Here is a 20618-nt window from a genome sequence, read left to right on the forward strand (position 1 = left end):
GGGTTTCAAATAAATGACACACAAGTTGGTGTAGTCAACGAGAGAAGTTGTCCGTCTCCACATTCCTGCCACTTCTACACTGGTGACCCCGATGTTTGTCTGCTGGACGTTTCCAGTGACAGCTCTTCACGAACATGGCGACTAACGCAGTTTCCCTCAAACTGCCGGAGTTCTGGGAATCGTTGGACTCAGCCTGATTCGCCAGACGGAAGCGCAGTTCGCGCTTCGGGAGATCACCGCGGACGCCACAAGATACTTTTACGTGGTGTCGGCCCTCGGGAGTTCAACTGCATCCCGAGTGGTGAACCTCCTCAAAACTCCCCCGCGGCAGGATAAATATGAGACACCCAAAGCCCACCTGTTGAGAGCTTTTGAACTTTCCGACGCCGAGCGGGCTAGCCGGCTCTTCTCTCTGCAAGGCCTCAGCGACAGCAAGGCCGGACAGAATGCTGGATCTCCTGGGTGGGCACAGACCCGATTTCCTCTTCGTCCACCTGTTCCTGCGACAGCTGCCTTCCCAGGTACGGGCTGCCCTGGCCATCACCGCCATCACTGACTGCCGTGCTCTGGCCGAGGAGGCTGATCAATTTTTCCTGGCTGGTCAACAACACTGCGCGGTCGCGCTGCTTCCTGCCCCAGGTCTTTCACCACTGCCTGGAGGTACAACAGTCGCCGCCACAACAACAGCTCCTCGGCGGTGGCAGGACCCCGGCCTGTGTTTTTACCATGCAAAGTTTGGGCCCAAAGCCAAGCGGTGGGCAGGTTCTCAGTAGTGGCCCTGAGCGTCGGCCGAACAGGCAGGCTGCTGTTCATCCAGGACACCATCTCCGGACGGCGTGTCCTGTGCGACATGGGCGTGCAGAGGAGTGTCCTGCCCGCATCGGGAGTGGACATCCTGGCCGGCAGACACGACCCCCCCATGGAAGCCGCTAACGGCAGCCCCATCCGCACCAACGGCACGGGGTACGTGGCGCTGTGTTTCGGCGGACAGCGGTTCGGCTGGGACTTTGTCACGGCGAAAGTGACCGTCTCCCTCCTCGGCGCAGATTTCCTATGCGCCTATGGACTGCTGGTGGATGTCAAACACCGCCGCTTGATCGACGCTGTCACCTTCAGTTCATACGCGTGTACACTCAGCGGAGCAGACTCCATCAGACTGTCTAGCATGCTCTCCACCGCGGACAAGTTTCTCCGTCTTCTCGCCGAGTTCCCGGACCTCACGCACCCCATCTTCTCGTCATCCACTGCCAAGCACGGGGTGGAACACCACATCGCCACCACTGGACCCCCGGTCTATGCCCGGGCCCGGCGCCTCAACCCGGCCAAGCTCGCCATCGCCAGGACGGATTTCGAGACTATGGAGCCCCTCGGCATCATTCGCCGTTCCAACAGCCCGTGGGCTTCACCCCTCCACATCGCCCCGAAGCCCAACGGCGGGTGGCGCCCGTGCAGCGATTACCGCCGCCTCAACAACGTGTCGACACCGGACCGCTACCCGGTTCCGCACATCCAGGACTTTTCTGCCCACCTGGCGGGGAAAGTCATCTTTTCCAAAGTGGACCTCGTTCGTGGATACCACCAGGTGCCCGTCCACCCGCTGGACGTCCCCAAAACGGCGGTGATCACCCCATTCGGACTGTTCGAGTTCCTGCGCATGCCGTTCGGCCTTAAGAACGCCGCACAGACCTTCCAGCGCCTCATGGACTCGGTGCTACGGGACCTGCCTTTCCTTTTCGTCTATCTGGACGACATCCTCATCGCCAGCACCTCCAAAGCCGAACACCTGTCCCACCTTCGGACTTTCTTCGAGCGGCTCAGCCAGCACGGGCTGATCGTCAACCCAGCCAAGTGCCAGTTCGGGCTGACCACCATCGACTTCCTTGGTCACCGCATCACCAAAAACGGGGCAGTCCCCCTCCCGTCGAAGGTGGATGCCGTCACGAACTTCTCGCGCCCGCTCACGATCAAGTCCCTGTAGGAGTTCCTCGGCATGGTGAACTTTTACCACCGCTTTATCCCCCAAGCTGCTCGACTCATGCGACCCCTGTACGAGGCTCTGAAAGGCAAGGCCCCCAAACACGCGGTGGACTGGTCCGCGGAGAGGGACAAGGTGTTTACGGACACTAAGACTGCTCTGGCTAATGCCGCAATGCTGGCGCACCCGTCACCCATGGCCCCGATCGCCATCACCACGGACGCTTCGGAATATGGCGTCGGCGTGGTGCACGAGCAGCGGGTGGGCGGTGCCTGGCAACCGCTCGCTTTCGACATTTCCGTTTCCTGCTGGAGGGCCGCCAGTTCCCGGCGTTTGTGGACCACAAACCGCTGATGTTCACCATGGCTAAGGTGGCCGAACTGTGGTCCGGGCCATGCTCCGGGACAACGCCAGTGTTTTCGCACCGGTCCCCGCCTCCCACGGTCTCACGTCCCCAAGTCTGCAGTCGGCAGGGTACTTTTTCATCCGCCACGATGCCCACCGTGGGCCCCTGCAACCTCCCTACGACAGCCCGTTCCGCGTCCTGGAGACCGGGGACAAGCACTTTGTGGTGGATGTCGGCGGCAAGCCGGAGCACGTTTCTGTGGACCGCCTCAAACCAGCTCACCTGGACTTGGACCGACCCGTTGGCCTGGCCCTACCCCTGAGGTGGGGGCGCCCCCCTGCCTTGCCTCCACGCCGCCGCAGGGTCCCCAAGGCTCCTCCTGCGGACGCCCCGGCCCCCGCTCCCGTTCTGCGGAGCCGTTGTGGCCGGGCCATCCGTCCCCCTCCACGTTGACTTTCTCTGTTATGGTGAATTCTGGGGGGACATATGTGGTGGACTCTTTGGACATTATTCACCATAATCTGTGGTTTGGGTATGTTTAACACACGCAGTTGTATTGTGTGCTTCTCAGGGTTAAGGAGACACGGTCCCTTTATGAAAGTTTGGTTTTCTGAGTGACGTCAGCTCGACGGAGTGTTGTTGTGTTTTTGGGCAGCGCGATATAAATTGTCTTGCTCTGTGGGTTTCAAATAAATGACACACGAGTTGGTGTAGTCAACGAGAGAAGTTGTCCGTCTCCACATTCCTGCCACTTCTACACTAGCATCTATAGAAAAGAGAGAGAGAGCCTTATCTGTATCACCCACAGAAGAAACACCCCATGCATCCGCCATGATAACACATCTGAAAAAAGACGATTTTAAGACAGAAAGGAAAATGAAAGATGTTTTTAATCACTTTGTAATTGGTGGCATAATTCAGTTTCTGAGCTGCTGAGCAGGTCGTTTCAAACCAGCAGGGTTAGCTGTGTCCCATTAGCCTGTTTTTTTTTGGGGGGGGGGGTTTTGTGGTTTTATTAGCCCTATTAGCCTGTTGTTAAGAACAATTGAGGCTTTGCAGTTGCATCACAAAGCTCCTATCAGCCACAGCTGGCACCATCATGGTGCCAGCATCAAGGTCCACCAGAGAGTTGTCTGTATGCAAATAATGGCTAAATATACAACCTGCCAGCCGCTCTAAAGGAGTGGTCTGGTGGTTAGCGATGGCGGTTCGTTGAAGAGCTGGTGGTTGGTATGAAGAGACGCAAACCTGCCACCCAGTCCAAACTATCAAAAATAACTAGAAAAAAAACATAAAACTAATAGAAGTAGCTTCACCAGCTACTTTTCCTGAATTTCCCCAAGGGCATTAATGCTATCGTATGGTATCTTATCTTATAGGGTTGTTGGCCCTTGTCAAAGTCCACAGTAAGAGCTTTACCAGGGGCTCCAGGGAACGTGCAGCAGTATAGGCCTAGGAGTGGTAGTTCCAGTGTGCGACAGTTTCAGAGCGGCAGAGACAGAGCGTCCCCGTAACCATAGCAACTCCCTCTCCTCACTCCTGTCCTGACAGCACAGGAGGACTGCGCCGTCTCTCTGTGCAGCATGCATGGTAAAAGAAAATAACAATATGATAGAAATCTATAGATTTAATTTTCAAGCTTCCGTTTATCAAAATGCGGGACATTCCATCTGGTTGCGGGACGCGGGACAATAGGTCAAAATGAGGGAATGTCCCGCACATATCGGGACATTTGGTCACCCTAATGATAGAACGTTCATTGTTGTTGATTCTGAAACAGTCCAACCTGCCCACCATGCTGATGACGATCTCTGTTGTTGTGGAGTGTTGTTGTCATGACAACGCTGAACGACAGAGGGCAGCACTGGACCAGAAATTACACACAGCCCCTTTAATAAAATATATCTCGCCAATATCGCCAAGATATGTCATCAGCAATCTATCAACCTGATCCTAATTCACACCTTATTGATTTTAGTGTTTATTTTATACTACTACATACTTTGAGTGACAAAGAGCAGGGAGTCAGTGAGAAATAAGCAAAATATTATTTTTTTCTTGAGTCTTTATTACTACTTAATGAAATAGGTTTCTGAAAAATATGTCACATAAACAAGTCACCGTATTTCATCTCAACAATATACATGAACTACACACAGTGAAGTGTTAATATATTTACAATCTATGGCAGTAACTCATAAATACTTTGCAGATTTTTATTCCTTTGCTTCAAGTGAAGTTAGGTTTTGGAAACAGGTACATGCTTTATAGAGCTGACCTGTGTTGAGTAAGCAGGAGCAAAAAAACATGAAGCTAAGTGGTTTCACACAAGAGCTTTACATATGTACATTGTTGTATGTTGTTTATATTTTTAACTTTTATGGTTGTCATGATGCTGCTTTCTTGGCCAGGTCTCTCCTGAGAAACAGAATTTTAATCTCATTGTGGCTACCTGCTTAAATAAAGATCGAATAACACCATGTCTTAATAATAGACCAGAAAGTCGTGCTGTGTTCAGAATCTGGGGTTTGTGTAGGGTTTTTGGACTGTGCTGTACAGTTCAGATGGATCCTCATCAGCTTCCTGGCTTCTGGTTCTGAGAGGCAAAAAAATAAATTAGTGCATTCTGAAGATAAGAAGAAACGGGTTCAAACAAACAGAACATTGCAATACAACGGTAATAAAATGGTTATAATCTATAAAAATCTTGGACATTGTTTAAAACTCATGCATTTTTAATCTCATAGCAAGGACAGTGAGCCAATTTGTTGGTTCATTCAGCTGTAATGTGAAGGCCGGCTCACCCAGGATCAGTTTGGGGTCTTTTGAAGTTGACAGCAGCATACTGGACAGTCTCCTCCTCCTCCTCTCTTCTCTGAGGCCTGAAGTTGGAGTAGAGAGGATCTGTCTGTGTCTTAGAGAAGTGGACGGTGGCGTAGTCAAGGTCGTCCTGCCGGTCTGTCGGTTGTGTCTGTGCTGCAGCTGACGTGTCACACACATGACCCTGGTTTAGCTGATGGGTAGACATCACACAGACAAGGTTACCTTACATTTTAGAAAACTCGCTTTCGATTTGATATAATTTAGGGAAAAATAAAATACAAGAGGATGGGAGGGGCTGGGGGCGGGTGACGGTGTAGGAAGAAATCGCTCTGCCAAGGAGCGGCGCCTGGTGCTGCCACCACAACAAGGCCCCAAGTCTCTAGCCAGACTCTTCTTCTGTGGTTCCTTGGTGGTGGAATGAGTTACCAAAGCTCTTTCGCGAACACCTTCTTACCTGATGGACTGTGTAAATAATAATTTTTATCTGCCTCTATGCACTGCCTCGTAGCACCTATGTCCTGTTGGACCAGAACTTAGCTTTATGGCACTTACTCTCGTTCTCTCCTGACTAGATCCTTGCTTGTGTTGTATTAAAATCTCATGTGTACGTTGATTTGAATAAAAGCGTCTGCCAAATGGCAAATTGTAATTGTAAAATTTTCCTGGTCGCTCTATCGGTGAGGCCTTTCTGTTCAAAGTAGTAACATTACTGTGGATGGAACTGTCTGTGTTCTTCAATTTGATTGGTGAACCTCACCACCCCCCCCTCTGCAGACATTTCTATTATATTTTAGACGTTTAGCTGACTTTCTTATTCAGACCAAATACAATTTAATGCATCAGTACAATACACTTTTTAAATTCACCAACATGACAAGCAACCGGGATTGAAAGGGTCAAAGCTACACTGCCCACGCTGATCATGAAACAAATATTCCTGTCTCAATAAGATGCAAATTTATGACAGAGAAGAGCTAGGTAAAGAAACACAAGGCAGGGAGAAAAGGTAGAAAAGTTTTTAATAAACAAGAGAGGAAGTTGATTGAGTGCAAGAGGAGGAAGATAGAAGAGAGGGTGATGGGGAGAGGAGGATTTATTTGCGTGAAGAAGGTAGAGGAAAGAGAGACATGAAGTGATACTCAGTCAGATGAGCTTCCAAGTTGTGACTCTGCAGTCTGAGCTGGGGAGACAGACTGCATGAGGAAAGTGGTTTTCTTTTGCACTGAACTTTAATTTAATTCCTCTTCCTCACCTGCAGCCCGTTGTCTGGTCTTTGTCCAGGTCCAGATGGTTGTTTGGAGGCCCTCTTCCTTCTGGTTAGGAGAATGAACGAACAACTGAATTACTGAACAAATTACTGAATTTTAAATGTCTAAGAGAACATAACCACAGTGAAACAGAATTGCTCACCTAATCCATAGGAAGACAAATAGGCCTATGAGGAATATGATAACCAGGAGAAGAGTAGTAGTTACAGCAGCAGCTGTTGTTTTCCATGGGGCTGGGAAGAGATCAGATGAAAATATGTACAATTATTTAGGGGATTACAGGATGTTAAGGTCCATTACTGACTGATAATCTGACAAAAATCAACAATATACAATATATTTGCTGATAAAAAAATTCTCAAGTCTGTCTCTTAATGAGTAACTGGGTCATGTCATACTCACCACTAAAGGTATTTTTTAAGATAATTCAGAATTATGGCCCTCCTAATACACAAATAGCATTCTAAAAACACATTTCCAGTATGTAAACTGTGTTCTTATATGAAATTACTATTTCATATAAGAACACAGTAAATTTCACATGTAAATGTGAAATTTTAAGTAATGAGTCATAGTAACCTAAATTTAGAAACAAATCTCAATTCACTTTTGCTTATTAGGCCTACTGAATTGACCTACACTCAAATCACAACACTTTTTTTCAGTTATCTGTCTTTTTCTTGCCTAGTTGTAAGATTAACATTATTTGCACACAGCCAATTCTCTAGTATACCTGATGATGGCGCCAGACATGGAAAGCCTCTGTGTCATGTTGTGTGCTAAATGAATCAGTGTGTTCTTAGGTGCTCGGGGGACGCTTCTATAAGAGCTGGGCTCTGTGTGCTCTCTCATTCATTGATTTGTTTGCTTGTTCATTCGTTCATGTGTAACACTTTTTGGAATGCACAGTGCTTAGAGGAATTATGGTATGCACTGTTTAAGCAGTGCAAAGCCCTGGCAGCCCATGACATATTTTGCATTGCATTAGATGGTGTGTTACGACATGGATGACCTCTGGTACAGAACGGACGTGTACCTGCCACAACAGTCAACTGTAAAGTGGAGTTATTATGTCCTCTTCTGTTATGGGCTTTACAATAATAATTCCCACTGTGTTCAGGTCTGATGTCAGTGATGGTGAAGGTCTGTCCTGATGCTTTCGGTGAGGATTCATTCTCCTTGTACCAGGTGTAAGTAGCTGCTGGGTTGGCATCACTGCTGCAGGTCAGAGTCACTGAACTGCCCTCCACTATTTCACCAGAGGAACTCACCAACACTGAGGGAACCTTCGGAGAATCTGGAAGACAATATGTATAGAGACACATTTCATAGTCATAGAAATTTGCATTGTGAGTAATATAATATGTTAGCTTATTACACGGTTTCGTAGAAATCTCAATTCTGATTAGCCAATGAATGTCTCCTGAGGGCTGTTATTTCTGAACAAGCGCGCTTGAGCTTTTCAGGTTCAAGTTCAAGTTCAAGTTCATTTATACTAGTCCATACCCGGGGATGCACGTGCCACAACTCAGCTTCGTCAGTCCCTGCCTATGCCAGTGCTCAATGCCCACGTGCAGTTTCAGATTGATTGGCCAACCCATTGAGGAGCAAAATGGATGCAGACAGACAGAGTTTTCCTCATTTTATAGTAGGATAGCAATTTAAAAACAAAACAAGTGTGTACCAAAGTGCTTTACAGAGATTGGTTAAAAACAAAGCAAGAATAAAAATGCAAGGAATATGAACAAAACAACAAAAAAGTGCAAGGAGTAAAACAAGAAGAATAAAGAAAAACACATAAGAGCAGAAAAATAAAATAAGTAGACACAGCCATGAGTATACATCTACATACACCTGATCAATCAGAGCAAAAGGATGGCGAGTAAAAGTGGGTTTTAAGACGACTCTTTAATGCGTCAACCGAATCAGCAGATCACATTTTTTCTGGGAGACTATTCAACAGTTTAGGAGCTGCTACAGAAAAGGCCCTGTCACCAGATTTCTTTAGTCAAGACCTTTGTCAGTGGACCTAAGGGGCCTAACAGTGGTGTGGGGGGTCAGGAGTTCAGAAATGTAGCCAGGGGCGAGACCATGCAACGCTTTAAAAACAAACAGGAGGATTTTGAATTGAATTCTGAAATGGACAGGGAGCCAGTGTAGTGAAGCCAGGATTGGTGTGGTCTCTTTTTTTACGTCTGGACAGCAATCTAGCCGTAGCGTTACAGTAGTTAAGTCAGGAGGATATTAATGCATGAATTAGTTTTTCCAGGTCTGAGAAGGACAGAAAAGGCCTGATTTTGGAAATAACCCTGAGTTGGAAGAAGCTAGATTTCACAACTGAGCTGATCTGTTTATCAAAGTTCAAAGCGCCATCAAGTATCACCCCTAGGTTTTTGGCATGTGGTTTAACATACCTGGATAACTGATCCAGGCTCTGGGTAATGGTATTAGTGGAGGCAGGGGGGCCAAACAATAAGACCTCAGTCTTATTTTCATTCAGTTGGAGGAAGTTCTGTGCCTTCCAGGATTGAATGTCCTCTAGGCATTCAAACAGTATATGTAGCTTAGCCTGGTTATCAGGTTTGAGCAGAAGGTAGAGCTGTGAATCGTCAGCATAACAATGAAAAGATATGTTGTATTTCTGAATAATTTGACCTAGTGGAAGCATGTACAGAGAAAACAAGAGGGGGCCTAAGATTGAACCCTGAGGAACCCCACAAGGAGTATAGGCAGGGGTGGAGAATGACTTGCCTACAGAGACCGAGAAACAACAACAATTGAGAGCTGACCCAGAGATGCCTACCCACTACCGCAAGCAGTCGATAAGGATTGTGTGATCAATAGTATCGAAGGCTGCACTGAGATCTAAGAGGATGAGAATAGAGCAATTACCTGCATCCGCTGCAAGGATGAGATCATTTGTTACCTTCAACGGGGCTGATTCTGTAGTGTGCTCGAAAACCAGATTGGAATTTTTCAAATATATTGTTTTTGTTCAAAAAGGTCAGTAATTGATGAAGCCTCCTTCAAGAGCCTATAGCTGGGATGAAGTCAAGGCAGCTGGAAGTGGGTTTCATACCTGCAATTATTTTGTCGAGGAGGGGAAGGGATATAGGGTGGAAGTTATTAAGTAAGTTAGTGCTCTAACTATTGATAGCTCCCTGTTCTCAGGGGGTTTGCATGACTAGAGTGTCATCATGCTCTTGTAAAGTCATTGTCGGCCTAAGAGATTTGCTAATGCTTTCTACTTACATTGGACATCTATGAATAGAGAGGAAGAGTTGAACTGTCCATATTGATTCTCAGATTGACAGTGGTACGTCCCGCTGTCCTCAGAGCTGATGGAGGTGAAACTGTAACTTTCCTCTGGTCCTTGATGCAGTGTTCGGTTCTCCTTGTACCAGGTGTAAGTAGCTGCTGGGTTGGCATCACTGCTGCAGGTCAGAGTCACTGAACTGCCCTCCACTGTTTCACCAGAGGGACTCACCAACACTGAAGTGTTCTTGGGACCATCTGGAGGACATGGATTAACATGGATGGTTAAAAAAGAGTTGACAGATTTAAGATGTTTGTTGCTTTTACAGCAGTTTCACTCACATTTCACATTAATAGAGATGGAGTCAGATCTGTTTCCCCCCAACTCATTTTCAGCTACACAGTAATACTCTCCAGAGTCAGAGGACTGGATGGAAACAAAGTCAGGCTGTGGTTCTGTACTGGGAGATTTAAGGCTTTGATTTCCATTCTCCTTGTACCAGGTGTAAGTAGCTGCTGGGTTGGCATCACTGCTGCAGGTCAGATTCACTGAACTGCCCTCCACTATTTCACCAGAGTGATTCACCAACACTGAGGGGAACTTTGGAGCATCTACAGGATATGGTATTAACATAGATTAACTTTAAGATGAGGATGTATTTTATCATGGAACATATTTAAACAGTTAAAGGATACGTTTGTCGATTTTGGACCTATATATAATGTGTCTCTTACATACCTGTAGTACTTGGACCCACAGATAATATTGACTCCCAAGTCAGCTGTCTGTTGAAATGGCGAGCTCTGTTGCCTCTTGCTGCTAACAAGCAGTCCAAACAGGGTTTGTCAAAATATCTCCAAAAAAGCCAGTCTGTGAAAACGATATGAAGACCAACCAAAGTCTTTCCACGGCCCGGAAAGCAGCATCACTGCACCATTTTCATTCAGTGGACAGTCTTCTATCAAACTCTACCCAGCTCCATGTGCAACTGTTTACAGTCTCACCTGACCGTCCACAAAACTAGATCACTCCATCAGTAACGCTCTTTCACCCCACAGCAGTGGGTGCTGCAGCAGAGAAAAATACTTCTGTGAATTCCTGATTAGTGAAACTGTGTGTAATGGCAGAATTGTGTCTTGAAATCAGAGCTAATTTTAATTAATCTATTTTGCAACTTTTCCGTTCATTCTCAACTCCACTGTGGAGCCTACAAATGGCTTTTTGGAGATATTTTGACAAACAGTTTGGACTCATTGTTAGCAGCAAGAGGCAACGGAGCTCGCTGTTTCAACCAACAGCTGACTCTGGAGCCAATATTGTCTGCAGGTCTAAGTACTACAGGTATGTAAGAGAGAAATTATATATCGGTCCAAAATCACCGAACTTATCTTTTAATAGTAGTTAGGGTAGAAAAGTAGGCTTGTGACAAGAAGATCTCTGGTTTGAATCTCCAGTGGAGCTTCTCTGTGAGCAACAGTCAGGGGCGGATTGGCAATCTGGAGTAGCGGGAGTCGACTTTGGGCCAATGGTGAGTCAAGCAACGCAGATATAAAAAGATTTTAAAAGTCTCAGGCCTGCCGGTTCCATAGAAGTCTTTCCGTTGTGAAAATATGAAATGTGAAGCAGGGCAGTGCTGAAAAAGAGCATGTCTGCTTAGCAAAACCCTTCATAAATAAAAACTAAACTACTACTAAACTACATTGTATAATCATACAAACACGAGTTGTATTTCACTCACATTTCACATTAATAGAGATGGAGGCAGATCTCTTTCCCCCCAACTCATTCTCAGCTGCACAGTAATACTCTCCAGAGTCAGAGGACTGGATGGAAATAAAGTCAAGCTGTGGTCCTGTTTTCAAAGGTTTATGGTCTGGATTTCCATTCTCCTTGTACCAGGTGTAAGTAGCTGCTGGGTTGGCATCACTGCTGCAGGTCAGAGTCACTGAACTGCCCTCCACTATTTCACCAGAGGAACTCACCAACACTGAAGGAACCTTCGGAGCATCTGGAATATATGATATTAACATACATTAACTTTAAGATGAGGACGTGTTCTATCATGGAACTTATTTAAAAGGTTAATAGTTCATAGCTGTGGGATGGCAGGATCCTGAAGGTTAGAGAAGCAGGCTTGTGAATGAAGCTGATAGTTATGTTGATGAAGTGCAAAGGTTAAATAATTGAAAGAGTCAAATATTCAGAAAGACAAACTGAGGGGGGGAGGGGGGGATTCCCACTGGGGTCACACCCATATTAAATCCAGTTCAAGTTTGTTTATTTATATGGTCCTTTATCACATGCATGCCTCCAAGGACTTTACAGAAAATGAGCCTAATAACATATAACTGATCAACAATCAACCATAGAACAGAATGATATAGGACAAACATCAGGGAAAACACAAGACACACAAAAGCAGATTAAAGCAAGACATAACAGCATACCTATTCTACATAGCCTAACCTAAATACATGCAGTCATGGTACAGTACATTAGGTAAAAAGCTCCACCAGATGGTGTTATGTTAGTGACACACTGTGGAGTAAACTCACACACTGGGGAAGCCTCATATCCGTTTACAGCACAGGAATAACTGTCTCCAGGATCAAAGTAGCCTGAATAAGAAGAAGAAGTTCCTTCCTTAATATTCCATCCATTCTTGTACCAGACGTAGGAAGGACGACCAGCTAGACGACAACTGCTGTGACACTTCAGCTCTGCCCAGGTAGAATAACGATTGACTGATAATTTGGTCACCTGCACCTGGAGATCTGGATATGTGAACAAGGAACAGAAATGTCATTGGAGACTAAATACTCAATCACACGGTAACACTTAATTTTCTGGGTCCGCAATTTCCTAATAATTTCCTAGAGAGGAACTGTTAATTTCTTAGGAAGTTTCCTGGAAAGAACCATGAAATTATGTTCTAATTATAAGGAAAATATAGAAGGAGTTCAATGGTAGATGGTAAGTTCCTCCAATTTCTTCTGTTGTTTCCCAGACAGAACCATGAAATTATGTAGTAGTTATATGGAAAATTAGAAATTAACTAAAATTAAGAATTCAACAAATAACTATATTATATAATTCTATGAATAATGACTTCTGATAATTGACCTCTACCTATTATTTTTCCAATAAACAGTTTATAGTTTTGCAGTTCTTTCCAGGAACTTCTTTTAGAAATTGACAGTATCTTATCGACTCACCAGACTGCTCCTTACATTTCCTATATAACCACTACATCATTTCATGGTTCTTTCCAGGAAACTTCCTAAGAAATTAACAGTTCCTTTCTAGGAAATTATTAGGAAATTGTAGACCTGGTTACCAATCACACACACGCACGCACACACAGTCAAAATAGCAGTTACAATTCCTAGATGTTAAATACTGTGGAGTATTAGTAAGTTAAATGGATCATCCAATTAATCTCTGAATTGGGATGAACACAAATTCATGATGATCATATAATCTCTATCAATTTTACATTAAACTGTTCTTACAATATTCAACGGTATTCTCCAGATGTCATCAGTTAGTTTAAATGTACCATGCTGTTGTATATATCAGTTTGTGTTCAACAGTACCTGTGACAGTCAGAGTTGTACCAGGAAAATCATTTCCCCATTCAAACCACCGTGTTTTGAATTTGAAGCGATACTCGGCTGAATCGCTCTCTCTCAGGTCAGTGATTCTCAGAGTGGAGCGTCCTCTCCCTGCTTCAAGCTGCTGAACGCGACCTGCATACTCTGAGTCCCCACTAAGGTCCTCAGGTTGTGAGGAATCCTGCCATCGATCACCGTATTTGGGGCTGAACCAGAATTTAGATTTAACATAATACTCATCAGTGTTGTATGTGCAAGAAATGTCCACTGATGAGCCCTTCAAGGCACAGATGCTTCTGTCGGTGTAAGTCACTCTGTTGCAGTTTTGATCATCATGGACACCTGAAAGATGAAATCGTTTTTAAACAGAATTGTTAGAATTTCATCTTTTACTGCAGTGATACAGAGCAGGTTGTATTCTTGTTGGGAAACTGACAGCAGCAGTGTTCCTGTATAGCTCAATGGGTAGAGCATGGCACTAACACAGACAGGGTGGGGGGTTTGATTTGTACTGGGGTCACCCATATTAAATACATGCAGTCATGGTACAGTAAATTAGATAAAAGGCTCAACCAGATGATGTTATGTTAGTGACACACTGTGGAGTAAACTCACACACTGAAGGAGAGCGGAAATCCTCAAGTCCTTTAACAGCACAGGAAAGTCTTTCTCCAGGATCAAAATAGTCTGTATAAGAAGAAGAAGCTCCTTCCTTAATTTTCTGTCCATTCTGGTACCAGACGTAGGAAGGACGACCAACTAGACGGCAACTGCTGTGACACTTCAGCTCTGCCTGGGTAGAATGACGAGTGACTCTTGATCTGGTCACCTGCACCTGGAGATCTGGATATATGAACATGGAACAGAAATGTCATTGGAGACTAAACCTTCAACCACACACACACACACACACACACACACACAGGCACACGCACACGCACACACACACACACCCACACACATATTTGGAACTGAATTAACAAATCATCTGATCAAAATGTTACCTGTGACAGTCAAAGTGACTCCAGGTGAACCAGTATATTTCCCTGTTGGATGGTTTGTTATGAACCTGAACTTGTACACAGCTGAGTCAGTCTCTCTCAGGTCTGTGATTCTCAGGATAGAGTTCGTCTGATCACCATGATACTCCACACGACCTTCATACTCTGAGTCTGTTCTCAGATCCACATATTTATCACCCTCCAATTTAGTAAACCATAAAGTTTTTTCAACTGTGGTAGTAAGGCGGTTTAAGCTGTATGGGTATCTGTAGGTGCAGCGTATGTCCACTGTCGATCCTTTTAAGGCACAGATCTCAGTAGAAGTGTAAGTCACTCCCCAGTCATCCTGACCCTGTACCACTGTAACACAGAGAACATCAGAAACCAGAATCAGATTCATAAAAACATTAGAGGACAGACTTTCATCTGTAGTGGAGCTGCTGCAGTTTGTGAACCTGCTGGAGACCTGGACTACATTTCCCATAACCACTTTGGCACTCACATCATCTCAGGTCCACTGTAAGTCAATGAGACAAAGAGGATCTTTGTACCAAGATGCTTTTGGGAAAAGGGAACGTGGGCGAGCTTCAAACTCCTCAGAATAACAAGTGCTGCAGTAGCTATCATAGAAGTTCCTCATCATGCATCTATCTAAGTAGAACTGAATATGCATCTTGTAAGGCTTGAATATAATACATTATCATTCTAGGGACACAGGAATATTTAATACCTCTGGATGCTGTGGCTTCCATTTAACAGAATAGTTTACACTGCTGGAAGGTTGTGTGTTCTCGTTGAGCAGAGCATGGACACACAAGGACAACGGCAGTAGTGAAATAATGGAGTAAATATACAGAACACTTGGATTATTCTGCACAAGCTGTATGAAATAATTTTATTGTCATTTTTTGCCCTTTTTGGAACTCTAAAGAACCGGACCCCTTTCACTTCAGTTGTTTTGGAGAACGCTGCTACAGAGTTGTGTTATATGGACTAACAAACTTCACCCGTGTTTCATCTGGCATGAGGGTGAGTAGATAATGACAGAATATTCATTATTTTGGTGAACTATTCCTTTAAGTGCTTTCTGCTGTTGCACTCATTGGAAGTCACTGGGGTTAAAAGTGTCAGCCAAATGCCTACAGTGTGTCTTAAATGTAACACAAACATCTTCCAAACAGACAATTGCCAGATCATGTTGTGTTCTGACAGCTGATAAAAGGGAAAGAAATTCAGAAAAATACATTTTCCAAACAATTTCTCTCAGGGGTGGAGCAGTAAAGCAGCAGTACTGCACTGTTGTATTCAGTTCATGAAGTAAAAACCTGGGACCTGTTCTGTAGAACTTTTTTGTTTTGTTCCCCTTTCTTTTCACTTCCTGTTTGTTGGGCACTTTGTAACTTCTATTTTGAAATTGGCTATACATATATATAAAGTTTCTGATGTTTATAATGTCAGCTCTGGGTTAAGCCAGGGCGAACACAGGCTTAGGGCAGTCTACAGACAAACTGTATGTTCAGTCATACATATTATGAATTTACAGTGCAAAGGACAGTGGAAGATGTACACATGCTTTCTACAGTTAGTTGTTATGTGGATTGAGGCAGGGTGTCGTACAGTATGGAGGTGTAGAGAAGGAACAGGAATGCATTGGACCAGTGGACCATGAGGCAGTTTTACTGAACAGGATAAAAGGTAGAACATAAATAATGAGAAGGGCGAGATGCATGAAATAAAATAGAGTCTGTACTTGTTCACACTCTGTTTGTTCCCTCCCTGTTGACACTGTGGTCATGTTGCTGCTGTGTGACAAGAAACTGTAGATAAATGCTGATCACTGAGTTGTGGGAAAGTATTCAAAGTCACTATGTGACACCTAGATGATCCAAACGCCCATTAGTATTAACCATAAATGCACACGGCACACACTGATGTTTGGTACAGATGTATGATAAGAAAATAATAATGTTGACATAGTAAAGTTAAAGTTGGCAAATGAGAAATCTGCCATGAGAAATGAGGAGATATCTGCCATGAATAGTCACACATATTCTCACTAAACAACAAAACACAAATTGCGGTACTTTTTAAAAGAAAGTAGTACTTGTAAATGTGAAAGTAATAACACTGGCTGCTGGTGGGATTCTCTATATTTTAGCTCGTGAATGATTCATTTTTCCCTCAACATGGACATGTAGCCTTTTGGAGATGAACTTTAGATGAATAAACACAAGTCCATTTTGAATTTTTTTTGAACCACCAAATGCAATTCCGGTTGCACTGAAATAGCATTTCCCACACTGTCTTTAATGTGCACAACACTTTACAATTGACAGTCTGTAGGTACAGGGATAAAGAGAGGCATCGCTTGTGTGAAGACTTAAACTGAGGGCTTCAGTCATGACCACAACACAGGATACTGTATGTTCACTGTATGACAGATAAAGATGATTCTAGGATTTGAACACTAAAACAAACCACACAGACACTCAAGAACCTCCAGTTTTAAAGAAATGGAAGAGAAGGTCTGGTGTTGTAAAGTTGTAAAGATATACATCACATCACAACAGAGCCTTACTTTTGTTTTTTGCATCTTGTACAAAGAGACTGATGGTCAGGGCAGTGAGGCCTCGACCTTTGCACTCCTTAGTATTGATGCTTTGAATAGTAAATATAATGCAATCTAGGCAGCTGGGAATTTAAGCTTATTCTACCCTTACACTCTCTGTATGTTGCTCTTACAGAGTATGCCAGCAAAATGCCTAAAATGAAAATGTAAATGTACAATACCTGGCACAGACAGAAGGAAGACAAGAAATCCACTTGCTGCCGCTGTAAAACTCATAGCTGGTCCTCTCCTCTCTCTGTTGAGGCTTCAGAGACGTTAAAACACATCAGCAGGGAGTTAATATACATAACATGAGAAATATATCAGTTATCACATCAAAAACACAACTATACTAATATTTAGCTGACAATGTGCCGTCTACTGTACTCTATCTTTACCCTTGTCATTGAACAAAGTTATAACGCAATGTTGGGTTCTCCAAAATAATATTAAATCCTGCATGATAACTTTTCAAATGGCTGTTAAATTTCTAAGCAATAAGCCATAAAACAAAACATTAAAACACAATTTCTCTGATCGAACTTACAGTGGAGAAGGATGTGCTCTTCTGTGGTTGACACAGTTTGTAGACAGGAGAGAAACAAGATGGTAAAAAAAGAGCAGGCTTCCTTCCTCTTTACATCATTAACATGTATGAAAGCAGCATGCCGGTAAATCACCAAGTTTAATAGCAGAAATGGCTAGTTTTGCTGCAAGCTGATGAACTGATTAATATCGGTCAAGCATCTATAGAAAAGAGAGAGAGAGCCTTATCTGTATCACCCACAGACGAAACACCCCATGCATCCGCCATGATAACACATCTTCTGAAAAAAGATGATTTTAAGACAGAAAGGAAAATGAAAGACATGTTTTTAATCACTCCTTTTTTGTAATTGGTGGCATAATTCAGTTTCTGAGCTGCTGAGCGGGTCGTTTCAAGCCAGCAGGGTCAGCTGTGTCCCATTAACCTGTTGTTGAGAACAATTGAGGCTTTGCAGTTGCATCACAAATCTCCTATCAACCACAGCTGGCACCATCATGGAGGTCCACCAGAGAATTGTCTGTATGCAAATAATGGCTAAATATATAACAACCATGCTAGAAAAAGAGAAATATACCTAAATGTTGTGGTCTGGGTGTATGGTGACCAAATCCAAATGACCAAATTGCAGGACAGCCATGTTGATTTTGCAGCACATTGCAGGACAGTTGAATAATAGCCTGCTCAATAAAAGGTAGGAAACATGTTCACGTGTTATATTCTTTATCATCGTCTGACAATAATTTAATTTCGGCTAATTTCCCATTTGGCAGACGCTTTTATCCAAAGCGACGTACACATGAGATTTTAATACAACACAAGCAAGGTTCTAGTCAGGAGAGAACAACGAGAGTAAGTGCCATAAAGCTAAGTTCTGGTCCAACAGGACATAGGTGCTACGAGGCAGTGCATAGAGGCAGATAAAGAGTTGTTTTTTTTTGTGGTTTTTTTGGTTACACAGTCCATTAGGTGAGAAGGTGTTCACTAAAGCTTCTTAAGTGCAATTCCTCAATATTTTCTTAGTAACAGTCTCATTTCTTACGAATATCTTTAATTTTCCTACTTAAGAACTTCTCAAAATAGGTCCTGAATTAATTATGGTTAATACACTTTAGGCTTACTACCATTGAGGCTAGGAGATGAGGCTAGGAGGCAACCTAAAGTGCTTCCATCGACAAAACAATTGGGTAAAAACCTATTTAGGGCAACTACAACCGATGAAGTATATGAAAAGATTTAAACATTGATTGCTGTTGGTAACTGTAAAATTTGCTAGCTTATTTTCAGCAGACATGAGACAGAGGCCTACTTGACCCTACAACAAATAAAGCTTTACAATACATGTTAATCTTAATGTTAGGTGTAGGGGAACCTATGAAGACTTTGAACTATAACCTACTTGTCTAAAATGTGTTTAAATATATGATATTAGAGGCTTACCTTTTCACTGTAGGGATTTTAAGACAGGTGAAGAAACATAAGAAGAAAGTTAAGAAAATATATAAGAATTGTTTTTGAGAATAGCATTTTTTCCTATTTTTTTTCTTAAGACTAAAGTTAGGAAAAAAATGGCACTTGAGAAGATTTTTTTTTTGTGAATCCGGCCCCTGGGTCTTTAGCCTTTTCTTAAAGATTGAGAGGGACTCTGCGGATCGAATGGAGTTTGGTAACTCGTTCCACCACCGAGGAACCACAGAAGAAGAGTCTGGCTAGAGACTTAGGGCCTTGTTGTGGTGGCAGCACCAGGCGCCGCTCCTTGGCAGAGCGTAGTGAGCGGGAGGGAGCGTAGACCTGAATGAGGGAGTTCAGGTAGGTCGGAGCTGTTTTGGTTGCTGCTTTGTAGGCGAGCATCAAGGACTTGAACTTGATGCGGGCAGCGACTGGGAGCCAGTGGAGGGATATGAACAGCGGAGTGACATGTGCTCTTTTGGGCCGGTTGAAGACCAGACGCGCCGCTGCGTTCTGGATCATCTGCAGAGGTTTGAGCGTACATGCCGGGAGCCCTGCCAGTAAGGAGTTGCAGTAGTCAAGGCGTGATATTATATGCGCCTGTACTAGGAGTTGTGCTGCATGCTTGCTGACAATAATAGAAGAATTTTACAACTTCACTGAATTAGATTCAAGGCCTAAAAAACTCACCATTTGAATGGCAAGAGAACAGGCTAATATAGGCTACAATCATAAATCAAATGTTGTGCAACAAAACATTCAAAATAATTTATTAACCTTATTCAAATTTGTTTCCCCCTCATTTTCTTCCTCCACCACATTCTCCTCTCTGTCTCTCTCTCTCTCTCTCTCACACACATGCACACACACACACACACACACGTGTGTGTGTAAGCAGACCGCTACACACAACACTCAACCTGCCACTAATCCTGACCGCCACCTCCCTCTCTTCCCCAAAACCTTCTCAGCAACAAATTTGACCCATGAATGTGGACTCCCATGCTTTGTTGTAGCTACGCTATTTTTTTTTTTGCGCTGTTCTCTTCCTCCACCTCTCTCTCTCTCTCTCTCTCTCTCATTGTCCGCTATTACAGTAATCTCGGTGCAACTGTTCGAAGTGCGCGACAGTTTCAGAGCGGCAGAGACAGAGCATCCCCGTAACCATAGCAACTCACTCTCCTCACTCCTGTCCTGACAGCACAGGAGGACTGCGCCGTCTCTCTGTGCAGCATGCATGGTAAAAGAAAATAACAATATGATAGAAATGTATAGATTTAAATTTTCAAGCTTCCGTTTATCAAAATGCGGGACATTCCATCTGGTTGCGGGACGCGGGACAATAGGTCAAAATGAGGGAATGTCCCGCACATATCAGGACATTTGGTCACCCTAATGATAGAACGTTCATTGTTGTTGATTCTGAAACAGTCCAACCTGCCCACCATGCTGATGACATCTCTGTTGTTGTGGAGTGTTGTTGTCATGACAACGCTGAACGACAGAGGGCAGCACTGGACCAGAAATTACACACAGCCCCTTTTATAAAATATATCGTGGCAATATCGCCAAGATATGTCATCAGCAATCTATCAACCTGATCCTAATTCACACCTTATTGATTTTAGTGTTTATTTTATACTACTACATACTTTGAGTGACAAAGAGCTGGGAGTCAGAAATAAGCAAAATATATATTTTTTCTTGAGTCTATTACTAAATGAAATAGGCTTC

At 43.8% G+C, this 20618-nt stretch overlaps 1 protein-coding gene across 1 annotated transcript; it reads right to left on the minus strand.

Moving 5' to 3' along the window:
- Positions 1-4430: 4430 nt before the first annotated feature.
- LOC139919813 (B-cell receptor CD22-like) lies at positions 4431-17455 on the minus strand. The gene is made up of 10 exons (XM_078282534.1): positions 17439-17455; positions 17074-17156; positions 14422-14643; positions 11407-11676; positions 9665-9925; positions 7449-7709; positions 6555-6645; positions 6397-6457; positions 5126-5334; positions 4431-4917 (listed from the first exon to the last, which is right to left on the minus strand). The coding sequence occupies exons 2-10, from the start codon at positions 17126-17128 to the stop codon at positions 4836-4838; spliced, it is 1512 nt and encodes a 503-aa protein (XP_078138660.1). The 5' UTR covers positions 17129-17156; positions 17439-17455; the 3' UTR covers positions 4431-4835.
- Positions 17456-20618: the final 3163 nt, after the last annotated feature.

This window comes from Centroberyx gerrardi, chromosome 3, assembly GCF_048128805.1.
Source record: "Centroberyx gerrardi isolate f3 chromosome 3, fCenGer3.hap1.cur.20231027, whole genome shotgun sequence".
Classification (NCBI taxonomy): Eukaryota; Metazoa; Chordata; class Actinopteri; order Beryciformes; family Berycidae; genus Centroberyx; species Centroberyx gerrardi.